The sequence below is a fragment of the Gavia stellata genome, chromosome 9 (assembly GCF_030936135.1).
Source record: "Gavia stellata isolate bGavSte3 chromosome 9, bGavSte3.hap2, whole genome shotgun sequence".
Lineage (NCBI taxonomy): Eukaryota > Metazoa > Chordata > Aves > Gaviiformes > Gaviidae > Gavia > Gavia stellata.
This window is the reverse complement of record NC_082602.1, coordinates 3,528,958-3,554,216: the sequence shown is the minus strand read 5'-3', so window position 1 is coordinate 3,554,216 and position 25,259 is coordinate 3,528,958. Positions and strand designations below refer to the sequence as shown.

Sequence of the window (25,259 nt, the reverse complement as noted above, 5' to 3'; positions counted from 1 at the left end):
TTCTTTGAATCCTTGGAGAAAGCCATCAATCAAGCGTAAGATTAGGTGCATCATCCCCAGAGAAAACCACCTAGCTACCACAGAGGACTACTCGATGCTAAATTCTCACGTAGCAAATTGTTCTTTGAGAAAGCCAAACACATGCAACCATAGGATATACACCCACGAAGAATCCTGGTACTCACACCAGGCATTGGCACGATACTCCATAGTTGCATGTCTTCCAATTAGAGAAATCACAACCCTGCACTCTAAAGTATTTTTCCTCTTTAAGTGAGAGAAGCAGAACAGTGTGCTAAAATAACAAAGCTTTGTGCCGGAGATAACTGTGCTCAGTTATTCTAATCCTGTGGGCAGTAGGAAAGCACTTAGCTATCAGATGCTATTTAGTCTCAGAAGCAAGTGTAGGAGATCTAACAAGAACTTGGGTACCCAGGAATCAGCAAAGACATTGCCACCAAACAAGAAGCAGGAGAGAGGAATCCTGCCTTACAGATGTGTTCTTCAGTTGACTAGAGTTGCCACTCTCAGTATGTAAACATCTGGAGACATCCAAGTGAGGTTTAAAAGCCATTTAAAACTTCAGGCTTTACATATTGAAATGCAAAAGGAAGCTTGGACACAACATTCAAAAACAGGCAACCTCCAGGGATTGGGAGTACTTTCAGTGAGGAGCTCTGTCTCATCTTCAGCTCAACCATGTTCAGCGACTAAGCGACTAAATTAGTTAGCTGAAACTTTAATAAGAAATTACCCAGAAATGATAAAGATCCACAGCCCAATTTTTCAGGATGTCGCCCCACTCACAGGGCTTTTTACTACTTTGCTTCCTTCCTCATCTTTCACAGTACTTGACGCTGACGTAAAATAGCACAATGAATTTGTGGCAAGAACTGCAACGAACACACCAAAATTAAGACAGATTCCAGAAATGAATGTGAACAATTAGATTGAGGAGACAGCTCTGGATACCAGCCATAGCCTAAAATAGGTCCAAGAACATAAGGAGACAGCAGCGTAGTCCACAAGATGTGCACGTCCTGCCTTCCACCCCAGCTAGCAGCCGGAACGTCCTCACAGAAACGCCTTCAGCTACTGATGATGCACTCCAAGGAAGAGCTGGACCAACTGGAGAAGTTCTGACAGGGAGCAGCAGGAATGGTTAACAGTCCAGAACACTCTGTGGGAAAAACTGACTTAAGTAAGTCAGATTGCTGTAAGAAAGATGGAAAAGAGGAAGGTGAGATAACTGTAATATATATAAAACACCTGCTGCAGGACTGTTCTCTTGGTCCAGCAAGAACAGGACAAGATGCAGGATGTGTGCTTCAGAACATCATAAGGGAAGAGACTTTCACACTGGGGAAAGAAGGAGAAAACTGTGCATACATACGTATGTATACACACACACACAGAAAGCATTTAATGTTAAGGACAGGGAAACACTGGAATCAGCTGCTGGGGAGGATTTATTCCATCACGGCTCTCTCCATCTCCAGCAAATTGCTAAAAATAGGTGAGACAGCTGCCTGTCAGGACTAGCGTGGAGGCACCCGGCCCTGCCTTGGCAGCAGACTAGCTGATTTCTCATGCTCCCTCCCACTCTCCTCTGCCGCAGCCCAGTTTAGGCACCAGCACATGGGCGCAGACGGACAGGCCAGAGCGCGAGAACCTCTGCTTCAAGCCCCTTGAAGGGGACTGCTCTGAAGAACATGAACCCGAATGGTTTTAGGTCAGTCTCACCAGCTAACTCAGATAGTGTGGGGTAACATGCCGCTCCTTAGAGATGACTCCCCGATAGCCTGCAGAGGAAAACAATTGCTTCACGAAGGCTGTCAACCCTCATGACACATGCTGGAGGCATCCTACTGACATTACCCTAACATCCTTGTAAACTATAAATCTGTTAACTTCTTAATCCAGGAGACACTGCTTTCATTTCCAAACAGAGCTCACCCCGAGTGGGGTACGGGACCGTACCCCCAAACTGCAGCCCTGACAGATGCACACAGCTGCGACTCAGTTACATCTGCCATGCACAGAGAGAATCGAGCAGAGAGCCATAAGCCTGCACTCCTCACCTCCCAAGTGCACTGCTCACTTGAAATTCTCTTGATCTGAACTGTACTTTGAAGGCTGACAGGCTCGATAGCTTTTTCCGCCCCCTCCCAAGAAAATGGCAGTTGCTTTCAGTCACAGCTGCAACTCCCCTTGTATTTGCTCCTGGGCACGCAGGCGGTCCGGCAAGGCAAGGTAACCGAATAAAACCGTGAGGCTGGCAGAGATGGTGAGAAGCACGAGGTAGGATGACAACATGAACCCAGAAATATCACAGCTGGCATCCTGTTCTTTATCCCTGGTCCTCCCCAAAAGACAGCAGGCTCACTGCTGTCACTCACCGGCATTTCTTTTCAAGAAAAAATATCTTAGGTTGGAAGAATAAGGGAGGCAAAGGAAAGTCTCCAATGCCACAAGCTCTTTAAGGTGCCCTCAAACACAGAACAGCTTTTCTTTCCCCCTTTTTATTACTTTTTTTTACAATACTTGAGGGTTTGTATGAGCCTGGCTTTATCAGTTGGAAATTATGAGCCAGACAGACCAATAGATACAAATAAATCTGACTTAGAATGACAACTACCACCTGCTGAGGATTGTTTCATTGGGTATTCAAAGCGTATACCCGAGGCTGAGAAGGATGCTGTAACTGCTAAAAAATACAAGTGAAAAACCTCACAACTTCAGTTCAGAAGAAAGCAAGCCCTGTAGAAATAAGGAAACAGAAAAGATGGGAAGAGAAAGTTAAATGTACTCCATGTAAATTGAAAGCTAGGTACTGTAGAAAATTGATAAGGGACACAGAAGCGCCCAAGGAAGAGGCAATGTCTGAGAGAACATGATGTTTTTATTGTCCAAGTTATCAAAACCAACAAGGAGCATGTAATAAATTAAGATTATTGTTTACTGTGCTATTGGAAGTGACAGAATTACATATTTCCAGGTGAACACTTACTCTGTTTATAATGCTTTATATTCTATTTATCCTGACCTTCTCAAGAGAGAGCACAGACTCTCTCCACTTGAATGGTAGCAAAGGTCTATATAACACAGCAACACTATAGATACGTATTTTCTACTCAAGACTTTATTAAGCTTTCTGCAGAAGTCTGAGGTTTAGTTTTAACAAGAGTTGGCTGAGACTCTCTGCCCAACTGCTGATGATATTCCATAAGCCTTAACTCATTGCTATTAATATTTAAAAAGAGTAAAACAGGGCAATAGGTGTTATCACAGACCTGTTATTTTGACAAAGACTGACGTTGGACAGAGGAGACAAGATGATCTTTAAAGGAAGGTAAAGAATAATTTCATGACAGTCAACAGGGGCTTATGGAAAATAAGTCTATGCTAGATGTAATTTCTTGGTAAGATTACCAGTGTTGTTGATAATCGCAGTAGCATTCACTTAATAAATGCAAGTTCTCACACTGTATTATTCCACTTGCTACTAACTGATACTGTGATTAATAAGCCAGAGCAACACAAAAATCAACACGAAACATTCAAATGGATTAAAAACTGGTTAATAACATGCTTCAAAATATGAGCATTTGATCATCAACGAGTGGCTGAGCTTCTCCCAAGCCCTGACAAGGATAAGTTCCTGGCCCTACGCCACCTCTTTTATTAATGAGCTAGAGGATGAAGTCCCTGGGTCCCCTGCCATCTCTCAGTAAAGATTCAGAGAGCATTAGAAATTATGGCCTCGCTTGCTCGGTAAGCTGAGCACAAGCAAGCACACAATACCCATTCAAGACAGCCAAAGAGTAAGGGGAACATCTAGGCACAACGAACACAGACATGTTTACGTGACTAGTTTCATCCATCCTAGACATTAATGGCTGTGAAAGCCACGTTGTGCGTTAGCGGATTGCCAGTTGATCATCGCTCCCGGTGAATCATCGCAGTCTTAAGGACAAACGCAAACCTTGTATGTACAAGTACAGGAATCTCAAATCAAGTCTAAATATTAAATAATGTTCCTGTTTGGCACTGATGCAGCCCTCCTAGGCTACTGTGCTCAGGCTCTTCAGCTTTTTAGCATCTTTTTTCTCTAAATCCTATCCAATCTCTAGATCCTACCCAATCAAAAGCCACAAATTAAATATTTAGTAGGGTAAGTTTTTCAGAGACAGAGACCTTACTCCTCCCAGGCTGAGATAAAGGAATAAATTGATCATAGCCTGTGTTCCTGGTAGAGGAACAAGCTGGAAAGCTCTGTAACCTAATAACAAAACCAAGAAATGGCTGCAAGTAGGCACTAGCATACACTGAGGCCAAGAATAACAGAGCCTTGTTCACAGCACAGATAATTAACAATTTCCCTGATGTACAGATTTTCTTCCCCGAATGGTTTCTAAAAAAGTCAAGATTGAGTGGGCTCCCTCTGCTGAGGCAGGGGGAGATAAGCTCTAGATCAAGCAGCGCTTAGCCAAGGCAAGCAGTAATTCTGGGAAGTTGTCTGTTTACATCTACCTGCATTTTCAGCAATCAAGTTCATTTGCGCTGAAGCACTATTTACTTATCAGGTATGTTATACACATCAAATATCAGCTAAAGAAAAACTGATGTGAATTGTGACTTTCAGTATTGATTTTCTTCAAGTTCCTTGAAAATATTTAGTTTCTCTGTAAGGACAGGCAAATCAGGTCTCTATACTAATACGAAAATGCAAACGTGAGTTCATTAATCCAAAATGCACTATTTTCCATCTAGTTTAACTAGCCTGTATTTATAATTAAGCATCATGAAGAACTTTTAAGAGCGAGCAGCCCTAGCACCCAGTTACCTGCCAGGGAAGGAACATGAATTCTCATCAGCATCTGTTCCCTTTCCCAGATCGTCCACAATAAGGCAACAAGCCATTAAGTGAAGATGTGCTACAACATTAATCACCGCAGCATCTGGTTTTGTCGTGCGAACTACAGGCTCAGTCCTGCAAGGCAATAAGAAATGGGTGCGCCTATTCATAGGCACGTTTCCACACCAGAGCGTTTTATAGGCTCCCAGCAAGCAGCGTTTGTCTTCCTGACCATGCTACTCAATCCATCTTCATTTCCACTGACAACACAAGAACACAAGAGACCAAATGTAGAGTGACAATAAGCCATCTTGCTAGAGGACTGAAGTTATATAAATAATTCTCTAGAAATAGAGAGGAACTCAAGCAAGTCAGGGGGGAAGAAGAAAGGAAGAGTGCTCCAAGCATCTGACCACCGACTCTCACAATTGGAATGTGCAAGATGGAGTTTTTTAAATCCAGGGAACATCTTATTGCTTGGGGAACCCAAAGGAGTGTGAAACCTTTATTTGACTTATGGGAAAAGGTATGTGGGCTACGAGATCCCTTGTGGGGGAAACGAGGTCCCTTCAGATTTCTTAATTCCCTTGAAACCTGGTCTTTAACTAAAAGCAGACAGCAGGGGAAGGTCACAGGAGGTGAAAGACCGGGCTAACACATCACAGCTTTCAGGCCGTACTGCTGTTCACAACTGGAAGACCAGAGAAGGTCATTCCCGGCGCCACTTTTTGCTCTCCAGCCTGGGATGCGTTCACGCAGCTGCACACTTCTGAGAATTTGGCCTCATGGTCTTGGGACAGAAGTCGCAACGAATTCAGCTGCAAGTCAAGGAGGAAGCAATTCCCCGCTATGTCTATACCAATACCAATTAAAAACTGTTCTGCTCTAACCAACTCTAGGGCATTTAATAGCATTATTCCCTTCCTAGCCAGTACCTCATGCAATCCCTCAGCCCTTTTGGCAGACTGAAAACAGATGGGCTGTGTCGCGTTACACGAAGCCTCCTCAACCTCACAAGCCTTTTGTTCTCTTCAGCTGGCCCCACAACCAGCAATAACACATGATCCCATATGTGGTCTAGAGACCAAAAGAAGAGCATATAGCTACCACCAGCAAATCTCAGCAACCGTCAACTGGGGAAGACAGCTGAAGCTGTAGAAGTTTGCCAAAGTAAAAAATGATAAAAACCCCCAAGGTTAGGCTAACTTCTGTTTTAAATCCTTAATTAATGAACATTATCCCCATCCTTAGTTTTCTCCCTTACTTCCTCCCTGCAGATCCAACCTTTAGCACAGCCCAGAAGGCAGCCATGTCATCGGGCAGTGTTGAACATTGAATGTTGTAAGATAGTGACAGCCGTGACAAGACTAGACCCTAAAGGGGCGACACTCAATGACTGCATTGGCACTTTACTTCCAAATCAGGAACTATTCAAAACTAAGTGATATTTACAATTTCTGCGCTTCCTCTATTGAGCCAGGAAATTATTCCCCCTACTCCACTCCCGAATGATGTGGCTTCTTGGAGAGAAGTTGCTTTCCAGATAGCTACTGGAGGACAGCCAACACGCTCTTGGGGATGAGGGCAAGGTGAACAGGTACTTTTAGTTACTCGGTGCAACGGGGCGGCAGCAGGCGGGCACTTGGCCACCAGAGGGCACCCGTATTTTTTAAAAAAACAGGTTAAAAAGTGCTATTTCCAGTGACATTAAAGACCCAGGGTTCGAACAACACCTATCCTGTTAAGAGACAGAGGATTTCAAGTGCAGTCCCCATAAAGTCACAGCAAACCGAGACAATTCGGGAAGCAGTTTCTTGCATCTCCACCTGGCTTCTCCGCACACATCCCAGCTCTGATTTGCTATGCAACATTTAAATAAGATATTATGAGCGTGTACTGACCAAACTCCAGGGCTCTGCAGGCTTAGGGCAATACCTGTGCTTTAAGCTCTGCAGGGTTAGCTGAGGTCACTCCCCCCCACAGCAGTTCAGATGTTCTCCTAACTGGCTCCAGTTTTTACTTTGGCTCATTCCCCGGCATCAGATTCTTTCCTTCCCCTGATGCTCATGGGTAAAAATAATATGAAGCCAAAAGCCACCTGAAAGGACACAGTGCTCTTTCAAGACACCACTCATAGATCAACATGTCTTCAAGCCTTAGAAAACCCTCAGCACAGCAACCCCAAGGATAGTCTCTTAAGTCTGTCACCTCTCAAAGAATTAAAAAAATGGACAGAGCTCTCAAAATAAAAATAACCTAACATGGGTAATACCTACATTTTTTGTCTTTTCTCTCCTACATCAGGTTAAGTAGTACCTGACGCATCTATAGCTATAAAACAGGTTTCTCCCCTCTTGACTATGATTTATGTGGTTTCCTTCGTTTTACTAGAACAAAGATTTTTAAATTCTCAGTTTCAGCTGGCATAAGATATTTCCAGCAATTCTGCCATTAAAAATGTATTCTAAGCAAATTACTCTAAAGCCCTTAAGACACTGATGCAAAAAAGCAATGCATTCTTAAACAGAGTTAGCTAAGGGCTGATCTAGGCTTCAAAATTAATTCCAGAAGCGCCGATGGAGAACAGCCAAACACAAAAAGCAGTGAAGGTCAGCACAGCAAGGAAAACAAAGGGTCTTTCCTACAGAGGATCTTCCAGTAAATCGGTTGATACAGGATGGCCAAAGAAGAAAAGGGTGGAGGAAGAGAGGAAGAAATGGTAAAGATGGAATGAAATCTGCAGAAGTGGCAGCCAGCACCTAAACAGCTCAGCTTGCTGGTGAGGAGTGGAGCCTGAAAAAGAAGAGCTTTAACAGAATGAGAATATACTGTCAGGGCTAGGAGCGGGTATCTCAAGCTTAATTGCTTTGACTTAAGCACAGGATAGGGCAAAAGGCAGAAGAGCACAGAATAAGGCCAAGGAGATGCAGCAAAATGAGACTGGGTACCGCGTTAAACACAAACATGCTAGTGACAAAGGATCTTGTTATTAAGCAACTTCCAGAGCAACACAGATGTCTTGCCCTTGTTCTTACTGCTAATATATTTGGAAAAGGATAAGAAATTAAGCTTAACTAAATACTTCCAGTCCATCAGGAAGAGCAGTGGTAAGACTCTGCTTACAAAGGTCCTTCTGTGCTCCCCAAAGGTACATTCACTCCCTTATTTCATTCAATACTAGGTTGATTGAGTGACAAGCTTCAGCACTGAAATGCCAGTTTAAGTGCTTTCAGGTGCCCGGTGCCCACAGATTCAGCCAGGAAGGTCTGTGACATAAAGAAGATACCTGTGGGCTTTTAATAACACTGCAAATGGGTATTTGGAACTACAAATAGAGAATACAAGTTTTACACGAGTATCAGTAACAGAATATTTTTTATAAACATTAAGCTTGCCACAAACTGTAAAGTTCAGTACTTCTCATATATTAATGCCTCATTTAGATTAGCCAATGACTGTGCCAAGATTTATTTCAATTAATTTATTCCGTTCATTATACCAATGCCCAGATACTGAATTGCTTCTGTTGCCAGCTGGAAACCCTCAGAGTTTAAGTTATTGCTTAGCAAGAGTAAACTTCATTAGTCTTCTAAGCTCAGTTATTTGCATTGCTGAAGTATTCTTCACCACGGCAGAACAGAGCAGCATTAGCTGCTCCTGCCGTATAATTATTTAGATGAGATTTATTCCATCAAAGGCAGACAGCAGGAGCTCCTAGACGACAGTGAAGGAAAGAAAACCAATACTCACCTGCAACGGACAGTTATGCAGAAAGCTACATACAGATCAAACATGAAGATCCCACCAACCCACCTCCAGTCTTAGGAAGACACAAAATAAGTCTTTCCTATCTCACATCTTACAACCACCGGGATTTTTTTATGTACATCTTTTCAATCCTTGATGACTTCTCCACCTTTGTGTGGACTTCCTTACCCCAGCACTGGCTTCTGATGCTGCTCAAAGCATATCCTATAGAATCCATCTGAAATACACTGGTTTCAGGCTGCACATGACAGTCAGAAACCACCTGAGAAGTCCTGTCTGTCTTCATGCTAAGTAGTGGAAAGGGTGAACTCACATACAGGCACCACCATGTTAATCCCTTTTTGCAAGGTTCTTCATTATCAGAAGTACAAGAAATCTGTTTTGAAATAAAAATACCTGTGCAGCATAGGAGAGTTTCATATCACAACGAAAGCACGGTTGCTTCACTAATCGAAAGAAAACAAGCATCATGGGTCATCCCTACAATAGACTAACTGCACCAACAGAACTGGTTACGCAAAGGACCTCCCTAACCTGCTTCCCACTTAAATACCGCTGCAACATTTAATAAATCAAAATCGCTTACTACTAAGCGTAAATACTCAGATGCACACAGACTTTCTCTCTGTAGTATACAAGTTACATTGTCAGTGACATTTGACTTATTCGATCCCCATGCCCTGGCTACATTAGATATTTACCTCCTATAACTAATTCATTACACTCACTGCTACTTACTGTAATAACCGAGGAGGTAACTACCTGAATAACCCAGGATGCCGTTACAAACATTTTTTATTCACCTACACTTATTCTCAAACTTGACTAATCACTCAATTTATATATTGTGAAAGATAAAAGGAAATTTGCAGTTTCTTATCCCTCGTTTATTTAAACACAATGATAAAATGCCTATTTGAGAGTCTGTTTAAAACTCCTACAGGTGTCAGTATGAAGTATTTCCTACACCAAACATATCAATTTTGTTCCTCCTCTTACTCAACAGCTGTATATCAAGTAATTAAAGTAACACTGTAAGCCTGGATGTACTTTTATTTTACAGTTACAGACATTGTGGATTTATTTCATGGCTCATATAGGAAAGGAATACTTAAATCTGTACAATTCTATTTAGTGCTTTACAAATTTATAAGAGACAAAGGAGACAGAGCAAGGAAAGAAAAAAATAGAAATCACAGCAAATCAATCTCTCCAGGTTGATGAGCACTGGGGAGATCACAGACCACCCTACATCAAAGAAGCTGTTGTCTCCTTTGTCTGATTTCTATCAGCACTCTCAGCTGAGCAAGGTCAAGCCTGGCCACATTGCCCAGGGGCCTCCAAGGAACAGCCAAGTACTCCAGGAGCCAAAAAGAAAAAAAAAAAAAATCAGTCCCTGAGATCACCCCTGCCCTAGCACTCTGCAAGCCCTTAGCAGCTCTTTGTTGCAGGGAGCACCTTCCTCCTGATAAAAGGCAAAGCTAACCACTGATAGTTTGGCTGTTTGGGTGAATCTGCTGCAGAAGGGAGATAGTAACTTGGTGTCTTTGGGAGAGCTTTACATAGGACATGATGTTGTACCTACTTTACAATCATGCTGAGGATGTTTTAAGTGGAAAAAACCCTGCCCACTTCCCTGCCTGAAAAGGGGTGTTATCCTGGCCATCCCCGCAGAGGCGTTCAGGTCCTGTGGATAAAGAGGCACTACTTAAGTGCAGATTATTAGCAAAATGCAGCATAAGACAACACTGTGCTGGATCACTGTGTTCCTCCTCTGCCTGAGCAACTCCTTTTAGCAGACATAAGAGGTTTGATAGCTCTAGGAACAGCCAGAACAATTACCACCATCTTCCTCCTGTAACATTCAAACTAGAGCCTTCTAGCCACAACACAGGTGACCAGGGGGCCAGCAATAAACCACCTAAATATCAACAGGGAAATAAGATGGGTTTTCAGCAAAGACTTTACATTCAGACTCTAATTGCAGCCATGAGCTTGAGTGACACTGTCAGAGCCACACTGCTTCCACGTTTTGAGGGAAGAGAAGGGAATCCTTGATTTATTTCAAACATTGCATGGGCCCAGGGTTCAGTGAGGGTCACATCAGGCAAACACAAACATCCCCTTTCTCCTCACAGTTATAGAAACAAGCTTTGCACTTCATTGCTCAGAGCAGGTGTTCTCAGATTCTGGCCCTTAAAAACCTCATGAGTCTTGTGTGCAGCTACCTTACCACCAAAAGAAGGACTGTCCCCTTCTGCTCCTCTGCTATGTTTTGTATGTGAAGCAGTCAGCAGAACACAAAGAAAACCAGAGCAGCATCCCGTGGCCAAGCATGCTGTCCCTAGCAGCCCTCCTAGAAGCCGAAAGCACGACCTTCTCACCCAGGTTGGTAAAGGCAACAGATTTCTCTTTGCACAACACCACAGACCTATGTAGCATCACCACACCAGGGGATGCCGGGCAGCAAACCCCACCAAGGGCAAATAGCCCATTAAGGACAGCTACAGAGGAAAACGATTCAGCCCTGAGCTTTTTCACATCTCTCTGGCTACTCACAACAGCAAAGAAGCTCCACAGGGAGTCAGCAACAGCCATTCCTTCTATGCGGCAGAAGCAGGACAAGCAATAACGCTTTGCAGATCTTAAACCCATCTGCAGGTACTTACCACAGGACTAAAGCAGCATGAGGTGTCAGGCAAAAAATTAAAAAAACAAAAAAATATATATTACCTCTGCCAAAGGAATCTGGCACTTGCTGTCGCTGCAGTCGTCCCTATGAAAGCTGCCGCCACCACGAGCCTACGCCTGATCCTGGGGTGATGTGCTGTCCCATGGTAACGCCGCGAAACAGCAGACAGCCCAGCTGCAACAGGAAAAAATCGAAGGCGGAACATCCTGTCAAATAAGAACAACACATTAGTAAAGCAACAAACCATTTCCACTTGTGGACTCTCATGCTGACCCTCAACCAGATATTTGCTCGCATTTTTTCTAAAATAGGAAAAGTTACAGAAAATAACTGTCACAGGTGTTTGTTAGCTGTTCTACAACAGGCATATAACCTGTCTAATAAATAGCAAGTTATGAGTATTATGTATTGGCATACACCTGGCTGACACACCTTGCTGTAACATCCCAACTACTTACTCAGCTGCTCTTACAGCATTTTCCAAATTCCTCTTCAGCCTTTCCCCAGCACGCTTCATCAAGAAGAAATATTTGCCCACTCCCGCTCAAGTACCAAGGCATGGAAGATGCAGGTAGATCTTACAAGCAACTACAGCAAATAAGAGCCATTTGGCCAGAGGGAAAGACACAGATGGATTTTAAAAGGCAAATTAAACCAAATAACAAGCAAACCAACCAAACCAAAACCCAACCCAGTCATTTTAAATTTCCTTAAGAAAACTACTGTTTTTCAATCACTTTTTTAGGTAGCCTGGAGCAAAAACATTTATACTCAACTTTAAGGATAAGGCAAGTTTCAAAGTGTCAAAACTCATAAAATACAATCCATAACCCGTTACACAATGGTATCGAGACAAATGGGAAACCAGAGCTACAAATCTAAACATTATTACAACAGAGAAATCTGAACCGCAAAAATGTCACCTCATCACACACACCAGCTACAGGAGACAAAGCAATTTTTGCTCGCTCACAAGATTGAAGGTGAAGGGTAAATGTTGCCTCTGAAAAGAAAAGGTGCTGCATCTTTTAGTGAAATAAAGGTTTTATTTCTAACTGATGCAAATTCAATTTTCCGATCGCGGGGTCAGCCTTAAAAAGAAGAAACTGGGAACAGAATGGTAAAAGAATTCCCAAGGCCAGCAAAAACATTGGAAGTGGACAGCAGGGTAGCAGTGCCCCAATATTTTCCTTTTGTTCACCATTCTTGCTGTTCTATTCAAATATTCCCAGCCAGAGAATAACCACAGAATACAAAAATAAAATCACGTCTATTGGTTTGTATTTGCTTTTGCAACAGAAGATGCCACTGCGCTGTTCTGCTAAACCATTAACTTCCAACAATGGGAATCTTGGGATCGTTTTGCGCAAACACATCTTACATGTGTGGTGTGTTATCCCATTTCATCTATAAAGAATTGAATATATTACTGCCCTTTTCCACCGATTAAAGCAACATGCAGCTCAGGATTTCATAATGTGAACTGGCGATATGAAGTTAGGGAGGGGAAGAGAGGAAGAGAGAGGGAAGACGCACATAAAATATTCAGCAGGTAATTTTGAGTGCTCAATATCTTTTAAGGCAAGAGGTGGCAGAGATGCATCTGAAGACTTCACAGCACAATCCAGAAATACGTGGCGAGGGGAAAGAAAGCATAGGTTATGAAAAATCATTAGCAAATCCCTCATCGGTGATTTTTCACATCAGATCCAAGGCTTTCGCACGGTCCTAGGACAAGGGAGATGGGATGGAGCACCGGCAGGTGACGGCAGGCTGGGACAAAGGTGGCAATACTGCTTTTGCCGGGTAGGGCAAAGCCACAGGGTGTCCGTCCCTCGGCACCCTGGTTTATGGGCAAATACCACAAACTCCGCTGCTCACAGCTAGCGCATCTGAATAGCATCCATTTTATATTCATCTGTGCAGATATTAAAAACCAAGTTTGCACTCGGCATTACCATTTTGTTTATGCCTTTAAAAATAAATAGGCTTAAAATGAAAGTTTTAATGGAATACAGCCAACTAACAGCACTTACTCTCCAGCTACAAACAATAGAAGATTTCGTTATGGAAAGCAGCTCTTATTTCAAATTTTAAATTATTTCCATCCTACACAAACCTGATGTTCCCATTTCATCTCCAGGGCTGAATTTCTGTTACACATGCAGAGAAAAATCTGCAAGTGTTATTTTCACAGAGAAGCTAATGTTGCCCTGACTTGGGTTCCCTGTCCTAATTACAGCTTTATATGCATAAGAAGTAATGGATAAGGGAAGCATTGCCAGTATCATTTAATCAGTCAAAATGAAAATCAAGCCCCACAGTGCTTACTTTTTAGCTTGAAGAGATTTTTACAACATTTCAGATTGTTGGCTTTAGTACTGCATAAATGTTTGCTCTGTCTGAGCCCTAAGAAACACTAAATTATCTGCTTTGTCCAAGTAATCTCCATCCTTGATGGTGCTGGGACATTCACCCAGACAGTGCTCACTTGGTAGCAATTGCCTGAGAGAGCTGAAAGCAGGCAGTTCCCATAATAACCCTAAAATAGAGAGCATCCGTATCTCAGAACCAGAAAAAAAAAAAGCACATTGGAAGCTGAATTTTCCATGCTTTCCATCTGCAATTTCACAAGCTTTCCTAATTTTTATTTTTTTAAAAAAATCAAAATTGCCGTGATATTTGATATGTTTTGTAAAAAGCTCCAGGCATTTAAGCCCACATCACTCAAGAAAGCAGGTGCTCACTTTTTAAAAGACTAAAAATAAGCATCTTGCCCTAACTGCAGCAATGAAAAGCTTAACACCACGATCTGCAGTAGGATAAGGAATAAAACTGAGATCAAGTATAAAATTCCCAAGGACTGATGTGATTACAGCTCACAATAAGAAATAACCTCAATTCTTGCATGATTTAACGCAATATATCTCTTTTTTTTTTTAACAGGATACACCAAAGTAGCTCAGCGAAAAAACCAAACTTAACTCCAAAATACCAAAAGTAAGGTTCAAACATAGAAGTTACCACTATGTTCTAGCATTACTGCTACAAGGAATCTCTAGATCGTATTTTTGTTTGAGAGATAAGCCAGTCTTAAGTTCTTGCTCAGAACAGCTCTACAGTTACTTTCAGAGGTTGAATTCATATCCTTGGACAAAAGAAATAGTTGGGGCTTTTTTCCACAAAAGAATGACATACCTACTTTTATTTATGCCACAAGACATGGGTATTTTTTTTCTTAAGCAGAGCAGTCAACCCACAGACTTGAAGATTTAAAAACAAAAGTTTTGTTGACTGTCTGCTCCACCATAAAATATGAGCTGCTCCACCAAAACCCAATCCTCAGAGCCCAAACATTCAAAAAGCTAAAAAACCCCACAAAAAAATCCACCTCACCCCAAACCCCTACCCAGGGGGGCCCATCCTGGTACCCGGCTTTCTCTGTCCACTTCGGCACGATGTTTTTACACCTCAGCTCCGTGATTTAAACTGTGTTTCTGCCCCAACCGCTGCAGCAGCTCTTGTGGCCATCAGGTAAGCGCTCAGGGCCCTGCTCTATGGGTAAACGCAGCCGGCAAGATGGAACAGCGTAAAGCCTCACGTATCTGTAATTTAGCGTTAAACGTGTCTTTGACATCCAGGAAACCCACAAACCCATTAGGGAAGTACGGCTTCCGATCCGAGAAACAACGGGCATCATTCAAACTGAGGAGATCCAGACCGCTTTAAAAGGAGAAATGTAAAATTATTTCAACAGCTACTTACATTCTGGCTTGATGTGGATGTTTTATTTCCCCAAACAACAATCCTATGTCCGCTAACCTGTTTTGCAAGGAAATTCAGACAGGCTCTCTGCTTCTCCCCCCTGCCATGCCCATCAGCAGTCCAGCCCTGGATTTTTTCAGCGCACATAAGAATTGGCAGATCCCAACTCTCTTGCATCCTTTTTCAGACACCAGAAGAAAAGAACAAAAAGACTTGCTCCCGTTTTTCCTGCACCCTAATTAGTTGATGGTTTCAAGACTGAAAGCACTAAGTAGCCCAGCCCGGGGAAAAGGAAGGACTTCTTCACACTTGGGTACCCCATAGCACTGAACTTTTTGTCGTCCTTTTCGGCAACCCAGAACAGCCTCAGTTTTTAAGATGAAACAGGCTTAAAGCAGCTTTTTGATGTCAAAGCTGGCCTCAGTGGTGCAAGCACACAAGAGGGAGAACAGTAACCGAATAAGCTGATGGGTGTTTAATTTTTAATGAGAGAAGGGTTCACAGGCGCTTTTTATTTGAACAACTTCACTAGGACATGGTAAACTTGCGCATTAGTGCAGAACATCAGTTGTAAATTTAAATGAAAAATACTGTTATGTAGCAAGATCTCAAAAAAGGATTTGCATTTACGAGGCATTGCTTAGGCATAAAGATTTCTGCAGAGACTGGCTGAGATGGAGTCACTAAGAACTGAAAAAGCTTTCTGGAGCCGTATGTTTATTAAAAAGCAAAGTTAGACATTGCCAGAGTAGGCAAATTCCTCACCTACTTCCATCTCAGCCCCTGACTGTCAGTCACCTCACCCCTGCTCACTGAAGCCAGTGACACCCGGTCCAGAAGACGTGGGGTGCCCTGAAGCAGAGAGCCAGCGGCAGAAGAGTGCGGGTCTCGGCTCCCCACTCTCCTGTCTCCATCTTCTCAAGGGGATTATTGGGAAGAGGGGAAGGAAAAATTGCAATGGGGAAAAAAGTACAACAAATAAATCCAACGGGAAGGATAAGTCAAGACACAGGGGAAAGGGCAAAGCAATTCAGAGAGAAGTTTTCACCGCCAACACTAATATAGAAACACTTAAAATAATCTGAGATACGTAAACCAGGGGGAAAAAAGACTCTTAGCATCAAACCTGCCTTCACCAAAATTAAGTTATTAATTTTGACTCCTCCTCCCCCCAGTTCACCATACTTCCCATTTACAAACTGGTACCAGTGAGAGACATTTGTACAAGGGTAATCCCCACAAAGGGTGCCCAGAGGTGGATTCTAGCTACTGAGGCATCAGGATCCACTCCTTCCTGCATCCCCAAGAGAGACCGAACCGTTCCTGCACTTTTCCCCTCCTGTAACTCCAAATTTTCACCTTAGCTAGCGCAATTTTCAGATAAAGGATTACTCGCATTACTGAAGTTATTAGCTTACTAAGACGCATAAATCAGTTTTGAGAATGAAAATGAAATCTAGCAGCAAAAGTAATTTCTTCTCAGATATGAGATTGGGCAATATTTGATCACATTAATTTCGCTAGAGAGGGGAACGACATTTGTTTCAGAGCACAATTCAAATTGATGGAGAGTCTACAAAGCACCAATCGATAACACGCTGCCAGGTCTTTAGCAGAAACCTAAGCCACAGCCTGGCAATTTCTTTTTAACTGTCACTGCAGTAAGGGTTCACCTCTTCCTAAAATCCTCAGCCCTGAAAATGCACACTTCCCAACTCCGCAGCTCTGTAACTACACCCAACCATCGCTCGTCCTCCCCTTTGGGACAATCAGTGCGATCCCTCAAATAGCCAGGATTTAGTATTAACCTTCGTTCTGCTCTGAATGCAGCTGCTATGAAAGCCACACTACTGCATTTCATAACATGTTTAAAAATTTAGTCTAATGTTGCCCTACCAACACGTTTTGGTGTTCTGCAATCACCTCGCCATTAACATGGCTTATTTCGTATAACAATTTACCAGGACGTTATCCATTAAGACTCCATTACCTATGCCATCCTCATCTCACGAGTTGTTTTATTCTGCCAAATTGATCATTTAGCATCGTAAGACACAAAGTGAAAATCAAACAGCAAAACCGTGGCTAGTTGGAATCCAACTTGTTAAACGACCACTTTACACACAGGTGTTATCCTCAATTTAATGCATACATCTTTATATTAGCTATGTTTAATTTAAGGAAAATGTAAGTTTCTCTGTTATTGTCAGTTGCTCTTATGTCTCCCCTATTTTTAAGCACCACATACTCACACCTGGGCTCTCACTGCTTGAAAACAAATAGTCTGCTAGGAACTGCAGATCATCCTGAGATAGCACGTACTGTACAGAAGAAATAACCATCCCTCCTTGGGCTGTACAAGTCACCCATGCCCATTTCTACCAAGTCTGCTGCAACAGGAGCTTCGCCTTAAACTCGAGCAAACTGACCAGAGAAGAGGCATGAACCCCAAACACTGCCGCACCGAGCCTAGATTAAAACCGACAAGACTGAAAATAATTTTACTGATCTTCAGTGCTAAGTAGAGAAGACGATGCGGTGTGCAGACACACACAAGACTTATGAGTTACCTTTAATAAAGCATTATTAGTAATTGCAACTGGATTATTTATAAGGGTGTAGGTCAGTAGCTAGCTTGGTCTTCTCTTGAAAGGGAGACAGGACTGTTTACTCACTCGGGAAAGATCTTTGCCCGCACGCCTTCAAACATTTGAAGTCTATCTAGGATTAAGACTTTGGTGCCAACTAAAATGGCAGAAGTAGCATCACTTGGCAAGCTCAACAGCAACCCCAAATCTAACCTGCTAGCTGAGTTGCTAAAAGACTTGAGTGGATGCAGACACCACAAACTGCAGCTTTTAAGAAACAGGTGAAAAATGAGTGTACTCAAACAAAATAAACCAGTAACATCTGTTGCAGCAGCACTGAAAATAGCACCTTCAGCAAGGATAAAATATTTGCTTGCTACTTCAGACAGTCAGTCTCCAGCAATGCACGGTACGTTTTTAAGGGGCAACTATAAACTTACACAGAAATGAATGCTAAATGCTGCTTTTTCCTGGTTTAAGTTTTCTTTTCCCCTCCTCCTGCAGCCTATTCCTTGGGCTTTTCTACCTAGAAAGTATTATGGTAAACCCCAGCACTGACAAACTCCCTAGAAGCCTCTCTATAGAAGCCAGTCGGTAAGTAGCAGAGCTGTAAAAACAAAAACTGAACAAAAAACCTACCTCACCCCTTATTAAGGCTAATGACCCTGTTTCATGAGCTACTTCTACCTTAATCGATCCAATGTGAAATTTGCTTTTTCCAATCACTATCCCCAAATAATCAGGCTGTCTTTGCAAACCAGCCACAAGAGCAAGTGCACCAGACCCGAGGCATTTTTGCAGGAGGAAAAAATTGACACCGATGTGAGGAACAAAGGTTTGTCAGAGAACTGTTGGCAGAGTGGTAGAAAACATAACAATTCTGCCTTTTTCTGTAGAAAGCTGCAGTCAGCAGGAATACGGCTGCTGAATGACCTGAGTGATTTAACTTGCCTTGCACAATATGTGTCGATGGGATGTGATTTTCCTGAGAATTCCTAACTTTCACACCAAATGGGAAGACTCTCCTCGAAGCTCCTGTCCTTTCTCCAGCTGACGGCCACCTACCTGCATGTGTACCTTACAAGAACAAACAAAAAAATCCCAGAGCAGTTAAAGTAGATTTAAAAGGTGCTTATGGCTTACTTGGCTCCAAGAAAACTGGTGTTAATTCTAAATGAATAAACACGTGTTTCACAAGAAAATAATGCTGGAAGAGAAAAATGTAAGTAGTCTGTGGAGAAAGCAAAAGCCTCAGTAGGCTGTGAAGGTGACAATTCAACAGCCTTGCATTACCTGCAGATACACGTCCAGCTCCAGAAAAAGACAAATTTCTTTTTGGAGGTAGACAGCATAATTTGACATGGTGAAGTCTGTACCTCCATCCCTGTGACCGTGAAAACAAAAAGTGAAATATCCATCAGTGGACAGAGGAGTTTTACTTTGCAGTCCACCAAAACTTCAGCCAACAGAAAAGGTGATTACATTAATGGAAATAGCAACCCACAGTTACATACTGTAAAAAGAGGTGTAAAGAAACACCTCCATACCAGTGCTGTTAGGGTTTAAATTAACAGAGGTGGGGGCAAACTCCCAGACAACTCCGATATACGGCAAGCGCATACCTGGTGCATGCACTGGGCAGCTGCACACACAGCATCTAATACAGTGACAATCCTCCTGTATTCTTTAACACTGTCGGACATAAGGCAGGCGTCAGTTCTTGCAGATCCTCCTTGCATTTGTATCATAGCTAAGATTTTAGTGAAAAAATACAACTACTCATCCAGCTCTTGAAGCAAAAAAGCTGGAGATGGAAAGTTTGCATCAAACTAATGAAAACACAGATGTTGAAGTGGTGGTACATAACCCAACTAGTCTATACAGATACTGGGTCTGATTTCAATTTTGCCATAGACAGGCTTTGTCTGCGTCACAGATTGACACGCTACAAATCATGAAGCTACACGGATTCACAAGTCTCATGTTTCAAGCACAGGTCAGCTGCAGGCGTTGCTTGTCTCAAGCCTTGATCTTCTTTCTTGCTGTCTGCATGAGGATCTTGGGTTTCACTTCAAAGAGCTATAAACTCTAACAGAAAAACCCAAGAATTTGAGATTCAGGGACCCTAGAGACTTAAAAGAAACCCCTGCACCAGGGAAACGAACTATTTTCTATTTAAAAAGCTAAATCTGAAAAACCATTACTTCAAGCCACTGATTTGTTTGTGGTGGGTAAAGGAAGGGTAACAAGCTGTCACAGGCTGCAGGGACAGAAAGGAAACCCTATAACGAATCAAAGGCTGTTTATGCAAAGCATTTAAGGCCACACATTCGTGGCTGTTATAAACCAGCACGAGTAGCTGGCCTGCCACCAGCTGTGTATTCCCAGACACCTGGCTATTCAAAATTCCCAGTTACAAGGATCAGCGCTTTGGGCTGCTTTACTTTCTCCTGCCCCACATCCACAGTTAATGCCACCCCAGACAAAAGGATCTCTTCACACAAGAGTACTGCCAGCTCCAAGCGATGGTGGGACTGCAATTAAAAGGTGCTCTCAGCAGACGTTAAATCCAGAATGCATGGAAGGCAACTCCATGGCAGGCTTCCTTGGGGAAAAAAATGGCCACTGCACTCACAGACAAGGTAGCAGGCAAAGATAACCCCAAATTTGCTAGCCAAGGACTTTTCAGATAATGCTACAGAAGCCGCAGTAAAACAGTGCATGATCTGAACAGTCAAGCTGTTTATTTTTTCTGTTTTATAATATCTTACATCATTCACTAAGGGGCAAGCCTGCCAAAGACTCTTGGATAGTATGTGCTTCGGCAGACAAAGTGCATTTCCACTCAGATTTTACTATGAGTCCTTGCATTTCTTACTGAAAGTGTCAAACACATCACCTGAAAGAGATTTATAGCCATCCTCCTCATTAAGAGATAGCCATACGGTTTGCAACATACCTTTCTCAAAACAGTCTGCTTTAAAAAAAAAAACAAAATATTCTTGTCAAAGGCATACAACGCTGGCTACAATACTCAACAACCCTGGGTAACTGTTTCGTACTGAATTATCCCAAACAGCATCATCCCACTCAAAGCCACATCTACACTAAGACGCTTTTTCACTAACACTCCTGAAACTTCCCAACAGGAACACACAGCATCTGGAAAATTAACAAATAAGGTTTTTTTATTGTTGTACACAAGTGTCCTCAGCCCTACTGCATTAAACTGTGTTAAAATACCATGCACCAGCAAGGCTACTGGAAACTTGGGAAGAATAAAACAAGTATTTCTATATCCCAGCTCAGCCCATTTCAAGGAATGTTACTGCAGCAAACGGAACAGCATGCAGCAATGTGTTTTTATAATAAACCTAACATGACTGCTACAGAACTCATTTTGCTCAAGAAATGCAAAAATGGTTGTTTCCACAGTCTAGATCTAAACATAGCTGATGGCTCCCTCAAATACATCTGAAAAATGTAATGCTTATGGGATACTGCTTCAAAGTCCTTCTGAGACCTCAAATGATTTGCAAGTCTTGCAGTTTATCCTCTTAAACTGCCTGAGGACAACGGTACAATCTCTCCTCTGAGAACACCACCGCAAGCTTACCCGGGAACCTGACTTCTCAGCCCGAGAGGCACAACAGGAACCTGTACAGAGAAGTTATACAAAGACTAATAAGGCACGGGGAGCTCCAGAGAGCCCCCAGTAGGCAGATGTTAATGATGTAAGCAAGGCACACGATTCTTTTTCCTCCAGGAGCATGATATTTCAACTTCTTTAGTTCAGGAAGCATAACGAATATCACAAAAGTTTCTGCAGAAAGCAGGTCATTTGGAGAACAAGCCGTTTCCACGAGTAAACAAAGAACAGGAGTTACATGAGCTTAGGATACACTGCTGAATACGCACATTACACTCTTTCTAGCACACCACTGAATACCAGAAAATTTAAGAGGATGGTTATAAGCCACAGGACCCTCCATGCCCTCTTCTGGCAGCAGCTATATTGGCTAAATAAGCTGCTGCCTGAAACTGGCAGCCACCACAACCCCCTCCAGAGTCCCAGAGAAGCAGGCCGCGATGACACTAGAACACATTTCCCTCGCACCCCTGGGCTGGCCAAGAAATGCTCTGTTGCTCCAGATGGACAAGCACACACAGTTTGAGCATCTTCACTTAGCTTTGGTTGTTTGTTTTTTTTGGGTTTGGTTGTGTTTTTTTTTTAAGACACCTCCCTATGTTCAAATGCATTTTTACTGAGTGCACAGAAATAGCGAGTTGCATCATTTTTTCAGGGTAGGGGGTTTTTTTGATATTTATTAAAGTGGCATAACTGAGGCTGGGTTGACAGTAAGCTCCAGGCAGCAGCCTTCTGCCACAGCTCACTCCCACGCCTGCTTCGCTCCTCCTTCCAAATCGCACAGCGCTGCCGAAGCCTTCCAACAGAAAAGTCAGCACAACTTTTCACACTGCAAAAAGGCAACCTATTTTTCTATAGCTTTAGGTAAAAGCATGGACGAACGCTTCAGAACAAGAATAATTCCAAACAGGGCCGATTTAAGGGTAAATATCAGCCAGATTATTAGTTCAGCAGCGTTAAAAGTACCTGAGAGCAGGGCCACAGCATGCTGTGAGTGGCACACAGCCCAGCAGGCAGCAATACCATCCTTACCTGTAGCACACGTGTATTCGCTCCCAGCTTGCGGGTCAGGCAGTCACGAAGAACGCTGGGAATTACTTCTCAGCAATTGCAGGGCTGTGTTCTAAAAACAAGAAAAAAACATAATAAAGATTATAACTCTTTGCTGCCAGCAACGTGCTGCACACAGTCTACCTCCTGGCAGCCATGCTGTGTATTAGCGCTCACACATATCAACCTCAGCACTCGCATGTTGGACTGCCCGCCAAATAAAGCCAGGAAGCAAAAAATGGTCATGCTGCTGATTAAAAAAGATTAAAAAAAGCCAGGCCTTTCTATACTCTCAGCAGTTTATTAACCCAAATTCACCCCAAAGGTTTTTCCAAAGACAAACTGCACACCAAATACAGTTTGGCCATTGAGTGAAGTTAAAGCTGTTTAATGAATAGCTATTAAAAAAAATAAATTGCTTTGACATTAGCTATAACACACAGCAATAATTCACACAGCCCTGGCAACGCCAAGAGCAATCCCCTACAGAGACAACAAAAATAAACCAAAGGTGGAGAGCAGGGGACTCCGCTCCTCGCACTCCCTAAAACACTCCCCGCAGGCCCCCCTTGGCCCAGGCACGGCGCGGGGGTGGGTGTGTGTGGGTCCTTCCTTCTCCTGCGGCTTTCCCTGCAGGAAAAGCTGAACGCTGTAACGGAGACACAGACCCTAAGGTTTATTCCACAGGGAAGAAATTACAGTACTACTGCAAGGGCCCGTAACAGCAGCTCTCCCTCAGCGCCTGGGCCTGGGCCCCCTCAGGCCTGGGCCTGGGCCGCCCCCTCAGGCCTGGGCCCCCTCAGCTCCTAGGCCTGGGCCGCCCCCTCTCAGCCCGTTTCACGGTGAGCACCCGCCTACATGCCCGCAGCCCGCTCCCACCGGGGCGCAGGAAGCGCCGGCCCGAGCGGAGGCACCGTGCCCCACCGCCGGGTGCGGGGGGGGGGAGCGGACAGGACCCCCCCCACCCGACCGCGCTCACCTCGACCCCGCCGCCGGCCCCGCCGGAGCGCGCACAGGCCCCGCCCGCCACGGCCGCGCTTCCGCCAGCTGTGGCACGCCGGCAGGGGGCGGGCTCGGGGCGGGGTCTGTGAGGGAGGGGCGGGACCCTGCGCGGGAGGGGCGGGGCCTGAGGCCGGCGGGGCGGGGCCTGGGCCGGCGGGGCGGGGCCTCTGTGGCGCCCCGGAGCCGTGCAGGGCCGAGGAGGGGTCTGGGAGGCGTCTATACGTGTCCTGGAGGGCCCGTGTGTAGGGTCTCGGGGGCTTATATACAGGTCCTGAAAGTCCTGTGTGTAGGGTCTGAAATGCTTGTATATACCCTATGAGGAGCGTTTGTGTAGGTCCTGTATATAGGTTCTGAGGAGCTTGTATATAGGGCCTGAAAGACCTGTATATGGGGTCTCGGGAGCTTATATATAACTTCTGAAAGGTCTGTTTATAGGGTCTTGGGGCCCATATACATAGGTCCTGAAAGGCTTGTATGTAGGGTATGAGGAGCGTTAGCTATAGGTCCTGAAGGGCCTGTATGTGGGGTCTGAGTGGCTTGTCTATAGGGTCTCAGGGGCTCATATATAGGTCCTGAAAGGGGTCTCAAGGGTGCGTATGTATAGGATTTGAGCAGCCTATATATACAGGCCCTGAAAGGGTCTATACACAGGGTTTGAGGGTCTATATGCAGAGTCTGAGGTACCTATGTATAGGTTTAAGGCAGCAGTGTAAAATGCCCAGGGGCTAAGGCAGCCGTCTATAGGGTCTGTGGGGGCTGCATGCCCTTGGCCTCTTCTGCCATACCCTATTAAATCTCCCCACTTTTGTTCCTGCAATAGGTAATTCCCTCCCTCCGGGCAAACGCTTCACAGGCCGGAGAGGCTCCCCGCTGCCCCATGTCCCTTCCCGGAGCAGACAGGCGCGGAGGTGCCCTCGGCGCTGGGAAACCTCCTGTGAGACCCAGAAACCCAGGAGGAGAAGGGAAAGGGAGCTCTCCCACCACGGCAGAAATGCAGAAAATTGCATTTCTCAGGTGCTGCTCACTTAAACTGCAAGTTCCTTGGCAGTGTATGAGCCGAACTGCTTGCTCCTGCTTTTCTTTTTTTCCTCCTGGCATGTCTGGTTGCGCATTTCCATGTGTTTCCAATGATAATTCGGTTTAAAAACCAAAGGGATTATCTTGGGAGATGTATCTCTCCTGAGCAGGTAATTCTGCGGGTCCACAACAGTCGCTCGGCTCCGGACCTGCGGCGAGGAGAGCCGACGCTGCTGTAGCGTGGCACGGCCAGAATTAGAAAAGAAATAGAAATCGTGGCCGGTTGTAACTATCCCTCCCGCTCCCAGCTGTGCCTGCGAGCCTGGCCGGGCAGCGTTCACCACCGCCTCCTGTTTCCGCGAGGGTTTCCTCCCTAGGCTATGGAATTTACAAACAAAATCTCCATGGGAGGGTTTATTTTTCCCAAGGAGCATAATATTTCCAAAACACTGGGGGAAATATTTCCACTGAGCTGCCAGCTCGGCATCTCCCAGCACCACAAACTTCTCCCGTACTGGGGAGGGCGGGGAAGGGCTCAGGACGATGCCCGCAGGTAGGAAACCTCTCCCGAATCCAGATAGAAAAGACGCTTTGTGTCCCGCTGCTGCGCTGACCGCATGTCCTTGGCGGTGCCTGCAGTGCTTGTCCCGAAATGGAAGGGGCTGCCCGCTCCTGGGACACACAGACAGGGAACCCGGGTGGGGGACAGCATCCGGAGAGGAGAGAGAGAGGAAAGAGAGAAAGAGGGAGGGAGGGAGGGAAAGAAGAAGAAAGAAAAAAGGAGAGAGGAGAGGAGAGGAGAGGAGAGGAGAGGAGAGGAGAGGAGAGGAGAGGAGAGGAGAGGAGAGGAGAGGAGAGGAGAGGAGAGGA

The 25,259-nt window shown here is 44.3% G+C and overlaps 1 protein-coding gene across 2 annotated transcripts in view; it reads right to left on the bottom strand.

The window, feature by feature from the left end:
• Positions 1-23,384, bottom strand: part of MICU1 (mitochondrial calcium uptake 1) — a 109,533-nt gene extending 86,149 nt beyond the window's left edge. For both annotated transcript variants that reach the window (XM_059821115.1, XM_059821114.1), the window contains exons 1-3: positions 23,350-23,384; positions 22,353-22,443; positions 11,360-11,524 (exon numbers count right to left, since the gene is read on the bottom strand). In XM_059821115.1, the coding sequence (XP_059677098.1) occupies positions 11,360-11,523 (164 nt within the window). In that variant the 5' untranslated portion in view covers position 11,524; positions 22,353-22,443; positions 23,350-23,384. The remainder of the gene's footprint in view (positions 1-11,359; positions 11,525-22,352; positions 22,444-23,349) is intronic.
• Between the last annotated feature and the right edge of the window lie 1,875 nt (positions 23,385-25,259).